General features: G+C 39.3%; 1 protein-coding gene and 1 long non-coding RNA gene across 4 annotated transcripts in view; one reads left to right on the top strand and one right to left on the bottom strand.

Annotated features, from left to right (window-relative positions):
• Window positions 1-21739, bottom strand: part of Arhgef28 (Rho guanine nucleotide exchange factor 28) — a 299340-nt gene that overhangs the window by 130959 nt on the left and 146642 nt on the right. For all 3 annotated transcript variants that reach the window (XM_013158255.3, XM_063258338.1, XM_063258339.1), the window contains 2 exons: window positions 13475-13527; window positions 12828-12888 (listed from right to left, as the gene is read on the bottom strand). In XM_013158255.3, coding sequence (XP_013013709.1) covers window positions 12828-12888; window positions 13475-13527 — 114 coding nt within the window. The remainder of the gene's footprint in view (window positions 1-12827; window positions 12889-13474; window positions 13528-21739) is intronic.
• LOC134478129 (uncharacterized) lies at window positions 346-21238 on the top strand. The gene is made up of 3 exons (XR_010050564.1): window positions 346-722; window positions 19632-19740; window positions 21074-21238. It is a non-coding gene; the product is annotated as an uncharacterized LOC134478129 (long non-coding RNA).

Here is a 21739-nt window from a genome sequence, read left to right as displayed (position 1 = left end):
ATTCAAAATATATCTCCCACTTCACCTTGTCACACCAGACATCCTACAACCATTAGAGTGTAAGAGTACAAACAATTTCACAGAAAATATCTTTATCTTACTATCCATCCCTTAATTTAAAAAATTTAGAAAATCACCTCCATGAAGTTGCAATCAATCAAGAGAAGATGCTACTACCTTAAAGTTTCAGCTTTCTTCATCCACTTTAGGTAAGTGATACCACTTGCCTCGAGAAAATTAAAATTAAATCTCTTCAAAGGAATATTGATATCTAGAGTGGAGTTAGAGTATTTGTGGGGTTTTCATTATATTCCAATGGAACCCCAAATTCCTTGAGGCCAAGAACTGTGTCTTACTCATAGTTTTGAGAAACCACATGCTATTTGTCTTGGTTAATTGCGATATATCAAGAGTAAGAGCTGCCTCGAAAATTAGTATGCATGATTTGGGGTGTGTCTGCGAGTGACTGGCATATAGGCCAGCAAAGTAAAGAAAGAGACCCACCCTAGACTTGCACAGAATAGGAAGGGAAAAAAGTGTTCCCATTTTGAAAAAGCTATGGCTTTCACAGCACCTTTACACATTGGTCTTGTTTCTTCAGAGTGCAGATTTGTACCAGCAACTCTAGAGTGAGCTCCCAGCCCTTCAGTCACTGACATTCCTGGATCCTCTGCCTGGCCAGTGTGCAGCCAGCCGTCATGGAATCTTTTACCTCTAATCCCGTAAGTGTGTCTAACAAATCCCCTTTCATAATTGTACAGATATTTTCTATTGATGCTGCTCCTCTAGAGAACCTTTGCTAATACACAATTTTTTTTCAAATCCTGGGTTCTGGTAAGCTATATAAAGCAACTCTGTCATTTATTTACTTCAAAGCCCTTAGCAAGTCGCTCTTCTTTCTGAGCCTTAGTTTTCCCATATAAAACGAGATTATGAGCAGAATTGAGGATGCAGAAACAACACCCAGCACATTCAACTATTTGATCTTTGATGAAAGCATACATTGGAGGAAAGACAGCCTCTTTCATAAATTGTGTTGGGAAAACTGGCTATCTGCATGCAGAAGATTGAGTCTAGACCCCTGTATCTCACAATCAAAGTGGATTGAACATCTGAATGTTAAAGCAGAAATACCTAATCTGCTCAAAGATACAACAGGTAAAACTCTTAAGTATACAAGCATAGGCAGAATTTCTGAACAGCACTCTAATGGTACAAGAAATAGTATCAAGAATAAATAAATGGAACAGTATTAAATTAAAAGTTCTCTACATGGCAAAGAAAATAACCTACACAATGAAGAGACAACCTACAGAATACGGAAAAATTTTTCACTAGCTAGTCTTTAGACAGAGAACTAATAAGTAGAATGAATATATAAGAACTCAAAAAAATTAGAGCCCTCAAAAGAAAAAATGGGCCACTAAATGAACAGACATTTCTCAAAAGAAGTACAAATGGCCAATAAGCACATAAGAAAAACATTCAACATCACTGGACATTAGAGAAAAGTATACTAAAACAACACTGAGATTCTATCTCATTCAGAAAGGATTGTTATCATTAAGAAATCAAATAATAACAAACACTAGGAAGGCTGCAGGGAAAAAGGAACCTTTGTACATTGTTGGGAATGTAAACTAGTACAAATACTATGGAAATCAGGATAGGGATTCCTGAAAAAGCTGAAACTAGAAATTCCATTTGACCCAGCTATTTCCCTTGTAGCTATTATCCCCAAAGAGTTAAAGACCTCGTATTACAGTGATACATGCATATCCATGTTCATAGCAGCACAATTCATAATAATTAAATTTTGAAAGTGGCCTCTATGTCCATGAATAGATGAATAAAGAAAATATAATATTTTTACACAGTGGATTATACTTTACTCTGCCATAAAAAGGACAAATTTGAGTAATCTCCAGGAAAATAAATGTATTGTAAGACTGTGATGTTATGTGAAATAACTCAGACACACAAACTTAAATGGAACTTGGTTTCTCTTCTTTGAGAAATTCAAACTATAAATAAAAAGCAAAATAAAAGCTAGATAACAGAAAGTAAGGCGATAGATTCTGTTCAAATGGGCAGGCCTGGAGAAGGTGGAGAGAGGGGAGATGGTAGGGAAGGGGACGAAAAGAAGAGCTGAGGTTATGCAGTGTACATGCACCACCCCCCACAAGGAATGTAATCACTGTGCAATACAAGAATGTACTAATAAAAACTAAAAACTAACAGAAAAACATGAAACGCGATCCTAGTATCTCTACATCAGAGGATTACTGTAAGGATCGAAAGAGATTACAATAGCAGGGAACTTAAATTTTCAACCAATTCAAATAGCAAGTATAAATAAAGTTTCCTTTTATTGTTTCCTTTCATTATCTTTTTTCAAAACTGCAAGATGGTAATGTGCAAGAAACTCCTTAAAAAATCATACCAAGAGAAAGAAAAGAAAAGAAGGAGGAGGAGGAAGCAGCGGAGCCTCCCCTGCCCTGGAGGGACAGACTGTGGACGTGAGGGACCCTGGATAGCCAAGGATGTGAGCCCTGAGTCTATACAGAGAAACAATTGAGGGGCAGGAAAATATCTCGTTCTAGCCTAAGGAGAAAGTAATTCCTCACGGTAGGAAGAATTCAGGGGTGTAGGGAAAGTAACCTCTAAAATTACATTTTAGGTGTTACTCAATTGTGCTCCAACTCCAATTTTCCTAAACCAAGTTTCTTACATACTTATTCCCCAACACTTTTATCACTTAAAAATTCAAAGTTCATGTTTCATAGACTTTTATGTGGTTTTATAAATGCAAATGAGTTAATTATAATGTATCAAGTGAGCAAAATATTTAAATAATTAACTTTAACACTAACTAAACTATTAATATATTTCTGAAGCTAAGATTTCCATAAAATGTGATGGATAACTCTGATTTTTTTAAAAAGAGGAGGCTTATTTTGTACATGCCACTGGAATTTTTTTAAGGCAGTTTCAACTGACAGCAACAAAATATATGAGTGTATATAACCTATGTGTATATGCATATCAACAAATACTTATACAGTGTGAGACCATGTGCATAAGTGTGTGCTGATATGTACAAATCTGATCTACTCCTGAAACAAAGGAAAACGTGAATGAACGAGGGTTCATAGCTTTCAGTAACTTATTTTATCACCAATTTTGGCAGGCACATGCCTAAGCAGTACCACTTCATTGGCTCTGTTAAAGCTAGCTCTGATGTGTGGTTTAGGATGCTAACAATTGCTTAAACTGTTTTTCAGACACTTAGAACTCAACTGATTGAAACCACCCACTCACTGCTTAGGCTTGCACAAGGGTCTATTGGGTGATCATTTAACATCTAACGGCTGAAAGATCCATGCCCAGAGCATGCAACGCTGCCATTTTCTGAGCAAGTGTCCCATGAAAACACCATGTCCTAGCTCTCATGCTCAGACCATTAGTTTACCTCCAGTCGCCTTTCCCCATACCTCGGACCACCATATTTTGTTTTGTTTTTTTAATCCCATAAGTACCTCAAAATCCTATCTCCTGTGAGGTAAGTTTGAGCATCAGGGCTTCCACATCCTCAGTTTTGGTCAACTCATAAATAAATTATTTGTCTTGCAAAACTTGTCACTTCAGGGATTGGCATGCTGCCCACTAGGCAAATAGACCCCACTTGGTAACATGATTACATCCTACCCTCCTTTTTTTGCTTATCTTTAATCCCTCACTCCAGCAGTGAGAAACCTGGCACCAACTATTTATTTATTTGTCCAATTCCAGGATACCTGTGCAGTGGTACCAACATTGTTAGTCTCCATTCCTGTGGGAAAAACTTTTACAATCAGAGCACAGTACTTCTGTATAAATTATGATGACTTTCCTCTTGGAAACTTCCTTCATTTTCAAAGTTATTTAAGTCTGCGCCTCCTCCCCCAAATAACCCACATTCGATACATTTGTTTCACATATTTATAATGCAGTTAAATTATTTTGTCATACCTGCATTCCATCTAGTGACTTCCCTGCCTCAATTTTTAAAAGCTGCACACATGAAAGTTTCCTCTCTGTGCTGTAAAGTTCTATGCGTTCTGACAAATGCGTGTTGTCATGGACCCTCAATTAATGAGTCATAAAGAATATTTTCACTACATTAAAATGTGTACACAATATATGCACGTAACAATGAGGATACTTAAAAAGAAGACACAAGCCAACTAGGAGTTTTCAAGTACTAAAGCCGAAACACTTTCACAACAAATAAAGTACTATTAGATTATTACTCAAAGTGGAAAATAAATATCTATGCTTCCACACAAATATAAACAATTAAGTGAACAAGTAATGTGTGTGGCGGAATTGAGGAGATGACTCTCCTATGTAAGAGATTTCCAAACAATTTATGAAGCCACTCACAGGGAACTATGACCCCCTTAAGTGTGAGCTGCACATCTTGACTTCCTTGCAAATAGCACAATATGGAAAGGAGAGTGATGCAGAGTGACTTTACAGCGGGGTAAAGGACATGCTCTGCCATGGCCAGGTGACAGGTGTTGATTCAACAGGGATGAGCAGTGCTGACAGTACCAGCTCTTGAGATGGCGGGATAATGGTGACACTTTCCCTGTCTGGTCTTCTCGCCAAAACCCATAACCTTAGTGTGATGGTGGTGGGGTATCTGAAAAGTCCCCCAAAGGGATGTCCTAACAAGTACTTGGTAAAACTGTCAAGTTCATCAAAAACAAGTGTGAGAAACTCTCACAGCCAGAAACATCTAAGAAAATACGATAACTAAATATAATATAGTGTCTGAGGTCAGAAATGAAAATTGGTTTAAAAATAAGGAAATTTAAATAAATCTAAAGCTTTCCTTAAGAAAAAAATAAAGTTTTTTAAAGGTAAAGAAGCCAGGTTTTGTGGCCCATGACTGTATTCCTAGCACTCTGGTAGGCTGAGGTAAGAGGATCACAAGTTTGAGTTCACCCTAGACAACTTAGCAAAATTAAAAAAAGAAAAAGGGCTGGAGATATAGTCAGTGCAAAGGACCTGAGTTCAACGTCCAGTACCGAAAAAAAAAAATTAAACAATAGAACAAAATTTATGTTCATTAAATATGAATTTACAGTTAAGTGAATGTCTGCATACCTTATTCAAATATATAGAACACAGTCACAGTGGACCAATATACTATCTTTCCTTTTGCTTAAATTCTTACTATGTGAGGTGACCATGTAACTCTGAGTGAACTATTTAGGCATTAATATATTATATGCTGAAAATAATTCTAGTTCATCAGAAAAAAAAAAGTAGTACTATCTCTTTTCTTGTTAATATGGCCCTAAGAGTCAGCCCCAATAAGAAACTCCCATTTGACATCCGCAGGGTAGGTGAATTCTAAATGCATCAGATCACCTGAAATCCTACTGGCTGACAAATTACAAAAACCTGGATGAACCCTCCTGGCTCACTCCAGGTTTTCTTCCTGAATCCTACAAGCCTTCGCTTCCCTCTTGATTCTGATTTTGTGTTATTTTATTGGGCTGCTGCTGGCAGCGCTTCTCCCTATACTTCAGCTCCACACCTTCTTCAGCAAAGTCTCCCAACAGGAAGCACAAATCCTGCTGGCTTCCTGCCCGTACCTGAATCAAAGGATCGTGATTGATAAAAGTCACAGCCAATTGTCCTGATAAACTGTTAGAGCTTATGCTGCCTGGCATGACCACTAAACAGAATCTTCATTTCCCTAAAGTCTCTTCCAAATGAATAAGCGCTGGATATTTAAAAACAAAACAAAACACAAGCCTAAAAGCCCCAAAACACACTCATACAGCACCCACGGCCTCGTCAGCAAAAGGATTCTTCTGTAAATACCACTGTTCAAAGCATTCCAACACAAGAAAATAGGAAGAAAACTGGGTGTCATTTTGATTTTCAAAAAAAACAATTTCTTTATACCAATTCCAGAATATATCTCAATTTTTTCTTATGTTTCAAGTTTAAATCTTAAGTAGTTTCTTTAAGATTTTATATTTGTCTGAATCTCTAAACCAACCAGTTGATTTAAACATCAAACTAGAGTGTTCTCTAGGGAAACTATGGAATTTACTTACTCACTAAGCTAATTTATTTGGGGCTGAGGATCCTATTTTGGAGAAGGAAAATTCTACATTTCAAAGAAGAAATTGACTTTTTTTTTTTTTACTTCCCTCAATACATTTCAGAAATTAAATTTGGTTTGCAAGACAGAGGGGGAAAGGCAATCTAGAATACACTACAGGTATCACAGTGCCAGTGCCAAGCAAGCAGTTGGCCTGCTGTGATGCCCTCAGGCTTTAGTGCAAATACCAACTCCTTCCCTTCAGCCCACTCATGCACCTCAAAGTCCAGTAAATGACTTTCTAACAGTAAATAACAGTCACTTAATTCCTTCCTAGTTTTTCTTTTTAAGTTTCATTTCATTCAAGTTCTGGTAATTGGAACGTCTTCTCAATAGTTTTGTTTTGTTTTTTGTTTTTGCCAGCTTTCCCAATCTCACACAGAGCTGCTATGTGGATGGTGATAGTCACTGAAAATCTGCAAACCTATTACAAATGGGCATCCATGCATTTCTTCTGTAATCTGCTGAGATGAAAGCAGAACCCCATATCTCAATTCCAAAGGCACTAAAAACTCACTGAGTCAAGAGCGACCTCAGCATTGCTGAGTTCCCCAGGGTCCCTGGCTGTGGTTCTCAACCCCGGCCAGCCGGGCAGCACCTGAGAATCCCCTGGGACAGATCTGCAATGCCTGGCTCACATGAGACCAATTTAAGTAGCTTTCTCCAGTGTGGGACTGGGCTTCAGTACTTTTAAAGTTCCAGTTCCAATGTGGAGGCAGAATTTAGAATCAGAGGGTAGCACAGGGCTGGAATCAGCAAAGCCTGACCTCACCTTAATTCCACGTAACTCTTTTTTATGATATATCTTTGAGCAAACAATGGGAAGAACCTTAGACATCCTAGACTTGTGTTTAACAGTCTGGTGGTGTTTTCAATCCAAAGAAAAGACTACAAAACATAGACTACATACTTCCCGCAGAGCTTTCATTTCTTCGTAATTCTTAGGTTGCAGTGCTGTGGTTTATATTCACATTTCCTTTACCTCATGAGATAAAAGCCTGTCAATAAATACTCCAGGAGTCTCATTTAAAGAAAAACATTGCACAAGGCCTGGTTCAACTCCCAGTGCCACCAAAAAAAAAAAAAGTTTCATTCACATTCCACAAGAATTTTCCCCAATGAAGCCACAAGTATAAAAGGCCAAACAACTTGATAAGACAGCCAGATTGCGCTCATAACATGCAGCATTCCAGTAACTCAGCATTTTTTCTCACCTAACACTTTTAAAACCTCAACAACTGCAACAAGATTTAATCATGAGCAAAAGGAATAAAACTGTAATCTAAATTTATACCAACAACTTTGTGCTTACAACCTTGGGAACTTGGACTATTTCCCTGAACTATTTATCTTCAATCATTTCATTCAAACCCAAATCACTAGTAAGATTTAGTTTGCAGTTGAGAGATGCCCTCAAATTAAATAAATAAATAAATAAGTGGTATCCACAGAAGCTTCTCTACCCTGGGAACATAGAAAAAGATCTGCCAAAAATTAGGCTTGAGATTTTATTTTTCAAAAGGATAAGAGCCCTGCCAAGTCTCCCCTTTTTTCCTCTTTTGACATTTTCATTCATGTTTCATGCAACATTCCTGAGATTTCAATCTAGATACACATGTGCTATTAAGTAACAGCCAGGAGAGAGTTGGCTTCCACTTACATGGGCCCTGGTGCTTGAGATTCTACACTGGAGATCCTGTTTGGAACGTTCCCAGAACTTAATTTTCCCAGGCCATTTAAACGTGCTGTTTTATGAGCATGTGTAGCTCAGTAGCATTAATCCCATTTCCAAACTTATAGCTAATATAAGAAGCAATGGGCAGCTAACCTAATTAGTTCTCCTGATTTAGTTGTTTGCTAGGCTGGTGCTACGAACTCCACTGTCTCCACCCAGCTCTCAATCAGAATCCAGGCCCTGGACCTCTCTACCAGGTGACCCTCTACCAGCAATGGCAATGTAAAGAACTTAATGTTCTGGTTGAGGAGGGCTGTTCCTTTGGGTGATCTAATGATTTTCTGCCAGTTTCCCTCTGTTAATGTTTCTCTGAAACCTCCTCTCTGGGGGCTTTATTCTCCCCCTTGGATCTGTCCACAGTTGAGAAAGGTCTGTGTCGTTTAGCTTGAGACATATGAACCTCAGATGCTCATATTTGTTTCCATGTGTTTCTGCCTCCTTTTCTTTCCCGTTGGTCTCCAGACAAGTTCTGTGTTGTCCTGGTTCCATGTCAAGTCAGGTTGCCTTCCACACTCAGCTCTGTGTCATCTGTCTTTCTAGTGCCTGTCCTTCCAGGCCCAATACCAACCAGGAAGCTTTCTTTTTCTCATATTCCTTATAAGTAATGAACAATAATAGTAACAAAATGATCCAGTGTTTTAAAAAAAACCTTCAATTTTTGCCTCTACATGTACTGTTCAGCCCACTCTGTTACACCAAAAATACATATGCGGTAGAACCAAAAGCTATGGTGAATATTTAAAAGAATTACTGTACAGTTACATATTGCCATGGATCCTCCTCAAACTACGGTATACCCCTCCCTTCAAATACCCTTACCTCATCATTCTTGCCATTTTCTGAAGTAATTCTGGAAGTCCTCTTTCTTGAGTGTCTTTAGTTACACTGCTATGCTTGACTTGATGTCCTGAAGGGACTCAAGGCATTTACCTTTCATGGTCATTTTGATTTGGAAGAAGAGCCAGAAGTCACGTGGTACTAGATCCAGCAAATAAAGTGCATGAGGACATACCACAGCGTTTTTATGAGCCTGCCTTTCCACTGAATGGCTTTCAGTGGCTACATTCATGCCTCGTAAAGACATTCAAAAAAGACGACTTCCAGAACTCTTTAGAAAGTACCAAAAATGATGAAATAAGTGTGTCTGAGTGAGAGGGAAGATTTCAGGGTGTGGGGGGGAGGGGAGGAGGTTAATGGCAATATGCATTTACGTTTTTTTAAAAACTTAAATACTACGTTTCAATCATGCCTTATATTATTAAGAGTTTTTGTTTTGGCTAATAGACACATATGAGAAGGATCTATAACATTTTTTCTTTCTTATTATAAAAGCACTCCATGTTCTTTGTAGAAAAAAGTATGGTATTTTTAGCTACCTTCTAAAAATGGAGCTTACTCATAGTATTTCACGTTAAATAAACAAAGCAGGATGTAATTTCATTGTTTACAGGATTACAACTATGTAAAAAAAAACACTAGTAGGAAATATATCCAAATTTAGTAAGAGCTGTCTTTGGGTGGAGAGTATAAAGATTTCTTTTCCTTTTTCTACCCTTTCTATAATTTCCAATTTTCTATCGTATTTATTTACTTACATAATTATAAAAGACAAAAATTTTCCAAGAAGGTTATTTAGCAAGATGCTGTGTCAAAACTCCTTTCAAGCACTCGTGCCAAGACTGTTCACTGCCAACTAAACCTGCAATGGCAGATGCGACACTGACTCATACCAGAGCTTTGAAATGCCAGAAGTTCCCAAGCAAAGAGGAGATGACATCCAGTTCCATCCCCACCTCTGCCAGTGTCTGCTTGTCTCTCCTTAATACCTTCCCCATGGGGAAAGCTAAAACATGCTCACAGAGCTCCATTTTTGTCATGTCAGTTTCACCAATCCTACATTTTTTCCATGCATATAGTCACAGGATATACAACTTTAGCTGAATAAATTTCATATAAACTTTAATGCAGATGATCAATTATCAACTATGTTAAGAAAATCAGGTTTGGTGTATCACTATATCTGGTCTGCCACTGACTTCCTCGCAACCTTTGGAATAGCCTTTGCTGAGAGAGTTGGACCATTATCTTCCTTAAGTGTCTATGATTCACTTGAGTTTCACAGTCCTTAAGCAGGAAATTAACTTTGAACTGGAAAAATTTAACTTCTAACCACAAGCACAGTTTCCTTTTTTCTGATTACATTTTTGAAAAGGAGGTTATACATCTTTGTTTGCAGTCAGGATGCCAAAATAGCACCTATTTTCACCCTCCACTGCATTTCCCATAGGCTGTCCATTTGTTCCTGCAAAATGTTCCTTCGCACAGCATTTACTGCCGCCCACTGTTGATCGTAGTTCTGCTTAAAGTTTTGATCCTGTTTCTAATCACATGCGGCCCTGCTGCCTTGAGCCAACTGGGCTTTTCTTCTTGCTTAGCTTTGGCATTGATCCAGTCACTTTATCTCCTTTCCTTTTTCTCACTGCCTTCAAATGCCTTCCTCTGTCTCCTCAGAGTAGCTTCCTGGATTATGAAGGAGCCCAACTCTTCCATGTGACAATAACAGACTACCCTATTCTTCCACTGAAATGTCTCTCCTTTGAGCAAAGCCCTGGGCCCTTGTAGCCTCCACAGAGGGCAGTCATTAGCTCTGCACTCAACCTGAATGAACCCTTACTGACCACTCCACACTGAGGTAGTTCTGGGGGCTAGCCTGGATGAGCTTACCAACAGTTACCCACCCAAGACATTATTCTTCCAATCACCAGACATTTTTCATCAATCAACAAATGGCCAGTGTGACTCTTGATGCTCTGAGGGAGCACTGAGAATAACACAAAGAAAACTTCCTCTGGCCTGCCCTGTACAATACAATGAAATTAAAATTGCACACTCACTGGCCACCTACCCCATGCTCAATAAACATAGATGACTACCATTCTGGGAGGCAGAGCTGGAGACCATGTCCATCACCACAAAAAGTTCTCCTGTGACCCTGACACACAGACAGCAGGGAGCACACGAGAGTCACAAGAGACTTTCACTCTGTCCCACATATTTGATCAGCTGCTTCTGGGAGATGGGGCAGCACACAACATGTCTAAAGTGGCAAGGCTCCTGCTGTGCCCTCTGGGGACAGCTGTGTTCTATTCCATCTAACTATGGTGCACTCCTCGATGCCCCTTCTTGGTTTCAGGCAGTTCCTGTAAAATCTATTATCATCTTCTTTGCACAAAGTCAAGAAAGTTTTTGAATCCAGAGAGTTTAAATGAAAAACAAAGCAAATGCTAGCGCCAGAAAGTCTCATTCACAATCCTTTTCTTAAGTCACTGATGAAAATGACACACATTTATCTCTCTCCAGGCCTTCTTAACCCTCTTTGTCACATTCAGTGACTTTACTGACAAAGCTCAGCTGAAGTCCAGGAGCTGTTTCCACAGCCAAAGTCTTCCTCTCCAGCAGGTACAACTGTTGCAGACGGAAATGAGTTTTTAAAGCCTAAAATTAAAATAATTCTACTATTTAATGCTTTTAATAACTAATGCACCCGGTCCCCCCAGCAATTTGTCTGGGCACATATTCTTCAAAGTGCGCATTCCTGGGAGCCTGCTGTAGTTTGCAGATGACACATCCTGTATGTGAGTAACAACCAGGGCTCCAGAGCCCCACAACCACTCAGACAAGATGTTTGTTTTTCTTTCTCCTTTTCCTTCCTCCACTTGGAAAAGTCAATTATTCACCTTACCATATGTAGCAGAACTATTAGAGACACGGGTACTGCTGTGGCCACAGTATGCACAAAGAGTCCTTCATCCCTGGACTTCACCTAATTGTAACCCAGACACAGAGGTGCACGTCTGAGACATGTAAGTACATGGCTAAGTTTCTGCTTCGATTTCAAGAGCCCCAGGCAGGGACAACCAGGAAGCAACATTTGCCCTGTGGCCCCGAGAAAGCAATGCAGTCAGCTGCCTCTGCGGCTGCTTCCTCCTGGCCAGCTGTGTGCTGCTGACCTCCGAAGTGGTGAAACTGCCCTGCCCTATGACGCTGTATGTCTGCGGAGCACATCAACCACACTTCCTTGGCCCCCGCAGCTTGGGATGCGTCGGCGGGTCACCTGCCTATCCCATCAGCTCACTTGCGGCATTGTCTCAGCAACCCCTGATCTACTGTCAGCCTGCACTATCCCCCTCACGCCCATGGTGCCAGCCTGTCCTCCAGCATGTGCTGTGCCGAAGCTGGCCCAGCTGCACAGAACCAAAGGGAAGATCTGTGTGGTCTGCATCCCATTCAGCAGCCCTGTGACATCACACACCATCTGGGGCCATGTCTTCAGTCCCCAGCACCTTCATTACACTCGGTTCACTTCTAAGTAACTCAAGGGATAGGGCTGGGACTCCAGTGAACCTCGGAAAAATAGAAAATACATAGGAGGAAGTTTAGAGGGGAGCCCTGGGGAAGCAGGGAAATAGAGGACCTGTGAACAGATGGGAATTCCCAGGTGTATGCAAGGAACTGCTACTCCCTGATCTACGCTACCTCCAAAGGGATACCTGCTCCACACCCACAATGCAGGACAAGCATCTGGTCTTCCCTGAAACCCAGGGGTAGGTCACGGAGGGTCAGCTCCACACCCAGCCAGGCAGCATGAGGTTCTAGGGTGGGGTCCCCTGCCTGCTCTCCAAGAGTAGTTCACTGAGCCTACTATGCCAAGTACCAAGCCAACATTCGGCAAAATAAAACTGTTCAGGGAGAGTATCCATTGCCTTGTTTTTGGTTTAGATTGGAAATACAGCCTAATCCCCAGAAACACAATATTATGACTGATGCCACAAAGAAAATGCATTAGGGTGAGTTTCAAGAAGTAGGAAAGGTTCTCAGGACAGAATATTTTAGAGAATGCACAGAAAGTAGTATTTTGTAACATACCTACATCTAGGCTGGCCTGGTCCTCATGCTCATTCAGCCCAACAACAAGGCTTTGGACACACTGAAAAGGATAAAGTGAAAATTTTGTTTTAATTAATTACATATTATATATGTACATATAATACATATATACACTAATGTTTATTTTTGTGATCTAGAAAAACAGTTTAGGAAAACATCAGTAAAAACATGTTATATATATATATACATATATATATATATATATATATATATGTATATATATATATATCACATTATGTAACTAGAAAACCAAACTATTTTCTAAATTATTTAAGAGTTAAGATAAGGAAAGGATTTTGACCAAGCAGAAACAAACCTGAAAGCCATCCATAGATAAAACACACTATTGGCAACACCCATAGATATCAAACCACAAGTATAAATTTGTTTTGAAAAACATTTAATTAGCTTGCACTTACAACTCTGAAAGATAGCTAGGTCTGATCATGAAGTGACAGAGAATTGGATACAAGAAACCCTGCTTCAGATTATTCTGAAAGTGACCTGGGGTGCATCCCTGTTTACTTGTAGATTTCCCCTCCTAAAGTGTGTGACTACAAGATCTTTATTTCTACTTTAACTCTGGGAAGGCAGGCAAAGAAGAAAGTGTGGTAGAAGCTCATTACCTTTCCATCCTCTTTTTTGAGTGGTGATCTGCTCAACACCAAGTTCTTAATCTCTGCAAAAGGAATAATTCTCATCAGGATATGCTGATTAGAGTGTTTGAAGAAGAACAAGAAAAGGAAGAAGAGGAAGAGGAGGGAGGAGGTGGAGGAGGAGAAGAAAAAGTAAATGACAAGTACTGATGCACTGCCCAGGAGCCATGTGCACAGAGCTAGCAGGTTTTAAACATTAGCGCTCCCCAGAGTAGAATATCTGATCATCTGACTGCCAGGCTCTGGTATTATTTGTATCGAACAAGACATAAACAAGCACCCAGAGCTCACAATGCAAAATGCTACGGAGAAAAGAAGCACTGGCAAATAAATGCTCCAGATTCCAAAAGAAAGCCACTCACTACCGAAGGCTCTTCAAAACAGCAGAGATTTTCAGGACATGATCCGTTCCCACCTAAAGAAATCCCAAAGATTTGTCAATTTCTTCCAATACCATAGGTTTTAATGTTTCAAAAGAGCGCAACTCATTCTAGAAGCAGTTGATCTTTCCTCTCCCTGCAGGGAAAGTGGTGCATGACAGCGCAGCCCTCAGCCCCCACCTCTGCCAGTGGGGCCAGTCCCAGGTCACCCAGTTGTCCTCTCTCGGTAAAGGTTTCCTGGAACTGGTGATCTAGATGTTCTGGGATGAACAGGAAATCCATGAAGGGACCTTTTTCTCTGTGGCTTCACTGATTGGTTCCCTCCCCAAATACACAGTTACCGGGAAATAAAAACCATTGCTGTTAAAATAACCTTCAGGAGCAGGTTTGGGCCTAAGGATACTAAGTGCTGACATTCTTAGCAAGGATAAATGGCTGAAAATCTTGAAGCTGAATGTGCATGAATATGTATGTGATACTGGAGGACCCCAGGCTTTTTTCTAGAATCTCATCTTCCTGGGCCTAAGGTCCTGCTGGAAGCTAATTCTGGAGAAAACCTGGAGTTTTCCTAGCAAGTACATTAATTAGATTTCCCTGCCCTGCTTTGCCACTTTTTGAAAAAAAAAAAAAATCATGGCTTCATTTATATGGCTCTCCATGACAAGTCATAATAAGGATGACAAATTACAAATAAAGAGTAGTAACTAATAAGGTGAGTGTGCAGCAGAGAGGCCACAGTCCCAGTTCTCTTGTGTTTTAAAAACATCTGCTGAACTCTAACTTCAAAATTTTTTTAAAGCAAGTAACACAACTGTATTCCAAAATAGTATATTGCTTTTGAACTCAATAGTCCATGTTAGCTTTTATGATAAAAACCAAAAATGTAATAGCCTCAATTTTATGTGGTCATCACAACTGCTCTCCACAGGGAATGAAGACAAGACAGGAGATGACACCAATCAGAGGAGTTTGTGCCCCTGGCATCTTTAAAGGCATAATCCACTCATGGCCTCCTGGTGGCAGCAGAATAACATTCACATTAACTACAATTGCCAGAGACAAGACTATCAAAGGAGGCCCAAAAGCCTGCTCTTCTGTGCAGAAGTCCAAAACACAAGGTCAAACTAAAACTTTTCATTCCATCACATAGATGCAGAAAGTGTTTGCCACACAGTAGGTACACAGCAGAAAGAATATACCCATACTGTAAAAAGGGAAGTAGAGAAGACACTAAATCCAACGTACTAAAAAGGGAAGGGAAGGCTAATCAGAGGCAAAGTTTCAAAAGACAAATCTGCACTAAACATCCAGAGAAGCACATGCTTTTACTGTGTCTATTATAGGATACTCCTTAAAGCTTCTCAGACCATAAGCTCTCAAATGATTATTATGCTTCGGCTCCAAAGAATTCTGCACATGCATGGCATTTAGTCAGAAGAACAGCATATGTTTTATCCTGAATTGTTAATTTAATAGATGACCCCATCTGCGGTCCAATTTGCATTATCTAAGGACTCAGTCACACCTGGTAGGCAGCTCCTACTTCGCTCCTGACCCCCACAGGCTGGTGAGCTGATCTTTTTACACTGCTTTTGCTTACACCTGTTCCTTATGGTCTTTGTTTTTCACTTAAAAAATAATACAAGCTATATTAAAACAGATACGTTTTCATTAAAAATGGCACTTTATTTTAAAAATAAGTTTCAAGGTTATAAAGGCTTTATCCTAAAAGTATTTTTTAAAACTTTTTGGAGAATATGCAGATTCAGGATAACATATCTTTAAATTAATCTGAAGACTAAACAGAGGTGCAACTCAGAGCTTTCAAAGAATTTGGCACTCATTCTACTAGAGTTTAATTAAATTGCTTCAAGAAAGTTTCTACTAAATTGGTAGGATCCTTTTACACTAACCTACTGCCCACCAACTGCACAGTGCAATCAGACCATTCGTTGCCTTAGCAACCTCCAGCAGATAATGGGATCCGTAACTCTAGCTAGTCTGTTTTAAAGGCTTATTAATCTTGCCTTCAAGGCCCACCCAAAAGGAAGGATTACTCTTCTAAATCAGACTTACCAAACTTGATAAACATGTTTTTTATTGCCAGACCATAATGGAACAAGAGATAATCACTAATACTTATGTTCACCAGTGAGATGGCACCAGAAAACAGGTTTTTAAATCAGGGTTAAGTAGCTGTGAGATTAGTATCAATGCCTCATCAAGAAGCAGATTTGCTTTAGAAAGATCTCAACTCTCTCTATGAGTTTCACCATCTCCTTTTGTAAAATGAGACTGGAGTCTACACACAAAGAATGAAAAGCCAGAGGACAGCAGGTAGAAAGAACCTAATCAGGAGCAGGCAGACCCGGGGCTGTCTCATCCCAGCCCTCAGGTGCACAGCCAAGTCGGCCCTGGGCTCAGGTCTACAGGGCAGCCCCCCAAGCACAGCTGGAAAACAAGGTCATGCTCTGCCTGCCTGAAAATGCTAAACAAATAAACAAACAAACAAGCCAGCCCTGATATTTACTGCTGCCCCATGCACCTTCTGGTAATACACAGGGAGTTCAGAGTCTCTGAAGAATTCTTTTTTTCCCAAGAAACTGTAAATTCTGGGATAGCTGAGAGCAAACTGATTTTGGTGCAACACTTTATCTTCGGTTTGGTACTCATCATTTTTCCCCAAAGTAAGACCCAACTGGAAAATAAGCCCTAGCAAGTTTCAGGATGTGTAAAGCATTAGCCCTACCCCACCCAAAAAAGCCTGAGTTAAGAACATCAGCCAGATGGACTCATTCAGTATGTCCACTGCAACACATGACAGATGCACTCAATTATAAAATAACATTATTAATATATAATTAAGTATAAATGAATACAGTGGCCCCCCCAAAACTTGTGGAGGTTATGTTTCTAAAGTGCTTTCAAATTATGAAAATCTGTGAATTTCAAATATGGTCAGAAAACACCTATAAATGCCTATTTTTATAGTTTAAACCCTAAAATGCTATGTTACCTGCAGTTAAGTAATTTATTGTAATAAAGTATTGTATACAGTACTATAAAAATTTAATTTGATAAAAACATTGTATAGTATTTCAACCCTCTCCTGAAATGTCTTAAACTTCTTCTGGCACTTAGATTCATTACCTGAAGGCTTAGAAGGTGCAGAACGTTTTGGTGGCATCTAAGTGATCTTAGGTTTTAAAGAAAGCACAACCTGTACATAGCCATACATAGCCATACAGCAACCTGTTAAGATGCAGAAATGCTTGTGCATCAGAGATAGGTTACAGGGAGGCAGCCCTGTAACCTAACCTTCCTGCAGTCCTAGCAGGAAGCAGAACTAAATATGCTCTTGGATTGGCTTTTTGCAAACCTCCTGCCAAAGAAAACAACTGCAAACTGTGTGCGTGTGCGTGTGTGTGTGTGTGTGTGTGTGTGTGTGTGTGCATGCACACACACCTACAGAGGATACAGTATTTGCGGTTTCCGTGGCCTTGAAGGGGTTTCCTCGAACAAATTATTAGTTAGGTACTAAGGAAAAATCTGCAAATGACTGAGGCCAAGAACTCTGAACCTCAACTTTGGGGCTGGCAGAAGTTTGTGTGTGGAGAATACTGTAATATCATTGACATCAATACTTATATACTAATAAGTATTAATAATTATAATTATTTATTATAAATTATAATTAAGTATTTGTACATACCCAAGCGATCGGACAAGTGTAAACACCTATGAAAACAGACAATGCGAGATTTCCAGCCGAGTGGCCAGCTAGAGTCAGAGACAGCACAAGAATAGTGAGCCCTTGGTAACGAGTGGACACAGTAGTGTCTAATGTGAATCCTCCTAATTCAGTGCGCTGTGTGTTGTAACGAATGCCCTGAATGTGCTCGTGTGGAATAAAGGAACGTTTTCTGAATTTTGGTGCCTGCAGTTTCTTACTGCTTCTATACAGACCCTCATTCTGTCACCGTGTCTGTTGCCGCTCCACACCCGGAGTCTTCCGTTAACACTTCTTTAATGGGAACTCGGTGGAGTCCAGCCTGCAAATTGCCCGCGATTCTGAGCAGCTGCACGGACAGGAAGGGACAGGAAGTGCTTGTCTAAGAGAGCGCTGCTGCTGCCACCAGCAAGTGGGACCAATGGCTCCACAGGAAGTGGAGTGGCAAGAAACGCAGGCGGAATCCGGGGTCTGGAGAGTCATGATGATATTCCAGAGGAGGGTGACAGGATTTGAATAAATATGGATTCTTATACATGAATAAACACAGATTGTGCATGGGAAAAAATAAAACATTTCCTGAACATAGGCCCTATCAGGTCTTTTGGAGCCAAAATTAATATATGATTTGATTTGATTTTGGGGAAAAATGGTGTGCTGAATAAATAAATATTTATCTCCTGGTGGCCCCAAATATCTACCACATGGTGGATTGTTAGGTAGACAATGAATCAGAACAGGGAAGAGAAAGTTGTTTCTGTTTTGGGATTACTAATTCGAACCCTTCAAGTAACCAGCACCACTTTATCAAGGCTTCTGAACTGCCAGGTAAGTTAACAGGCTGAGCTGCTGCAAAGCAACCTCTGCCCTCAGTCCACAGCCCTGCTTCCCTGGCAGTGCCTTCCCCTCATTTGATGACCCCAGTGGGGATCCAGTCTGGTGCTGCAGGACAGCTAACAGGCCCACAGGTCTGTGTTTATACACTATATTTATTGTGAGGGAATTTGTACATGTACATAATGTATCTTAGTTCTTTTTATCTCCTTCCCTTTCTATCTTTCCCTGCTCCCTCCCTCTCTTAGTCTGTTTCTCATTTGAAAAGCTCTATTTCTGTTTTGTTTTGTTTTTTATTCTCTTTTTGGTCCCTGTTTTCTCCTTCCCTCCCCCATCTCTTGTTCTTCTTCCCACTGGAAAAAGAGTTCCCTACTTCCTATTATCTATCCTTTATTTTGCTGTTTATTTATATTTTGGATTTCTCATATGAGAGAAATTGTGCAATATTTATTTCACTTAACATTATGATCTCAAGGTAATCTGCTTTCCTTAAAATGGCTCAAGTTTATCCTTCTTTATGGCAGAGTAGTACTGCGTTGTGTATAAATAGTACAGGTTCTTTGGCCATTCATCTGTTTATGGATCTACGTCATTTCCAAGATTTAGTTATTGTGAGCTGTGCTACTACAAACATGGGTATGCATGTATCACTGTAACGAGATGTTTTTTTACTCTTTAGGGAAGATACCTAGAAGAGGCATAGCTGGTTCAAATGGAATTTCTAGTTTCAGTTTTTTGAGGAATCTCCATCCTGATGTCCATAGTGGTTGCACTAGTTTTAATTCCCATTAACAATGTCGAAAGATTCCTTTTTCCCCAGAGGCTGCTCCAGCCATTTGTTATTTGATCTCTTGATGATAGCCATTCTTGTTGGAGATGGAATCTCAGAGTTGTTTTAATTTGCATTTCTCCAATGGCCTGTGATGTTGAACATGTTTTCATGTATTTATTGGCATATGTATTTCTTCTGAGAAGTATTTCTTCATTTGGGAGTAAGCACTTTTAATTCAGCAACTATGATGATATCAAACTTTTGTCTTCACATTGTAATTACTCCTTTTTACAAAAAACTGGGAACAGTCATGGGAACTTACAATTTTCCTGCCCAGTACAAATATGGATGAGGCAAAACAATAGGGTGCTTGTCTACAGAAGTATCAAAATGCGTCTTTCTTCACTCAAGAGACCCCGGAGTCTGTCACTTCCATGCGCTCAGCCTGGCCTCACTGAACTACAGCTGCAGACAAGGTTCCCCAAGTTAGAAGAAATTCTAGCCCCAGCAATTCAAAAAGGTATGCATTAATGTTTACGCTTCTTGTGGGGAGCAGTGCACGTACATAACACTTCTCAATATCCTGTCTCATCTCCTACCCTCCAACCCCTTCCTCCATCTCTTCATCTCCTTCTCCTTTGAGGAAGATCTCTCTCCCTGCTTCCTACTTTTTGTCTCCTCTTTTGCTCTTATAGGAGTTTCTCCTATAAGAGAAATCATGCAATAATATGTAAGCATGTGTGTCTGTTTTATTTAAATTAACATTTTAAAATATCTTTTTTTAATATTTATACTCTGTACAATTTCAGAAAGAAAAAATGTATCTTTTGAAACACAATTTTATAATTTATATTACTTACAATACTTTTTTGTACCACAAATGTAATTGTTTAATAAAACTTGGAGAGAACTAAGAAAAATCATCAATATAACCAGCACTAAATTTTGTATATACAAGGAATGTATACCAAAGTTTCATATACCGTACAATTCACCCTAGTAATGCATATAATTCTTTTGGTCTTAATCTATCTAGAGCTTTGCAACCATAGCCAAGGTCAAGTTCAGGATATTGTCATGACCTCAAAAAGGAAATCCACATTTCTGCATATGATCCCAGCTCTCATCCACTTATTTAACCATTCACTTTCTTTTCAGTGGATCTGCCTGCTCTAGATGTTTTATATAAATGGAATCACAATATGTGATCTTCTGCAATTGGCTTCTTCCACATAGTGTAGTGTTTTCAAGGTTCTTCCACTTTACAGCCCTAAATCAGTGCTTCATTCTTCTTTACTGCCCCATAATATTTCACTATACCTCTATACATACACTACATTTTGTTCATTCATTCCTAGGCCAGTGAGCATTTGGGTTATTTCCATTTTTGTCTCTTATGAACAAAGCTTCAGTGAACATACACATGCAACTTTTTGTGTAGATATGTTTTCACTTCTCTGGAGCATAGGAATATAATTATTGGGCAATATGATAACTATGTTTAATATGCTTTCATATGGATTTTTAATCTTCTATGCATTCTCCAATCATAATGGGGAAAAAAGTATGATCAGAAATTTGATTGCAATTATCAAACAGAAGTTCCACATCATTATATGTCAAACTGAAGTTGGGACAAAATTTTCCTAATTTAACTAATTACTTGAAAAAGACGAGGCAAGTCATTTTTCAAACCTATAAATGAAATTCAATTTTTTCAACTTTTATGTTCCTAAGACTTCAAACTTAGATTACATTTCAAGAAAGGGACTATACACTTTACATTTCCAAGTTCAGCTCATTCCTACTCCATTAGAATCCTTAGCCGAGTTAATATTTGTCTCTCTTTGCAGCCTGCTAATTTGACCCAACTGGAGGACAGGCTGTATGTCAGACTCCATGCAAATTCATGGCTTCTAGGTGAGCTCTGAAGAACTCGCAGTCCTGGGCCCCCACACAAAGTGGTTCAATCAGTCAATCTCTGAGGTTCTTGCCAGCTGAAACATGATCCTTTAGTTCTGTGCTAAGCTGGGGAGTGAGGAACATCATTTTCATTTATGTGTGAGAAATGCTGCTATTATAATAATATACAAAATGAGCATTATATCAGCTTAATATTCTATCTTTATCTTTAGTCCTTTAATGATGAAAGTTGTTTTTGTTTTATCATTATTTCAGAAAAGGACTGGCAAAATCGGTCTCTAAAAGTCTCAACTGTTCTGTAAAATAAAAAGACAAACTATAAACCATTCTCTGGAACTCGGAGCTATGTTCTTTGAGCATGTTCTTAAATTTTTGTTTTAAATCTATTTTGACACATAATTGTACATATCTAGTGGGTAACAGTGAGATAATCTGATTCATTTATACAATGTGTAATGATCAGATTAGAGAAATTAGTGTTTCTGTAACTTATTTCAGTAGTCTACTAATTGATCTAGCTCTTTGTAATATACATAAGTTGTTGTAAGCTGTTGTCAGCTTGCTGTGCTGCAGAACATGAGAATTTATTTCCCCTG

This window comes from Cavia porcellus, unplaced genomic scaffold (genome assembly GCF_034190915.1).
Source record: "Cavia porcellus strain 051 isolate PalLab524CR breed Dunkin Hartley unplaced genomic scaffold, mCavPor4.1 scaffold_11, whole genome shotgun sequence".
Taxonomy (NCBI): Eukaryota; Metazoa; Chordata; class Mammalia; order Rodentia; family Caviidae; genus Cavia; species Cavia porcellus.
The sequence above is the reverse complement of the archived record's forward strand: the minus strand, read 5'-3'. Positions and strand labels throughout refer to the sequence as shown.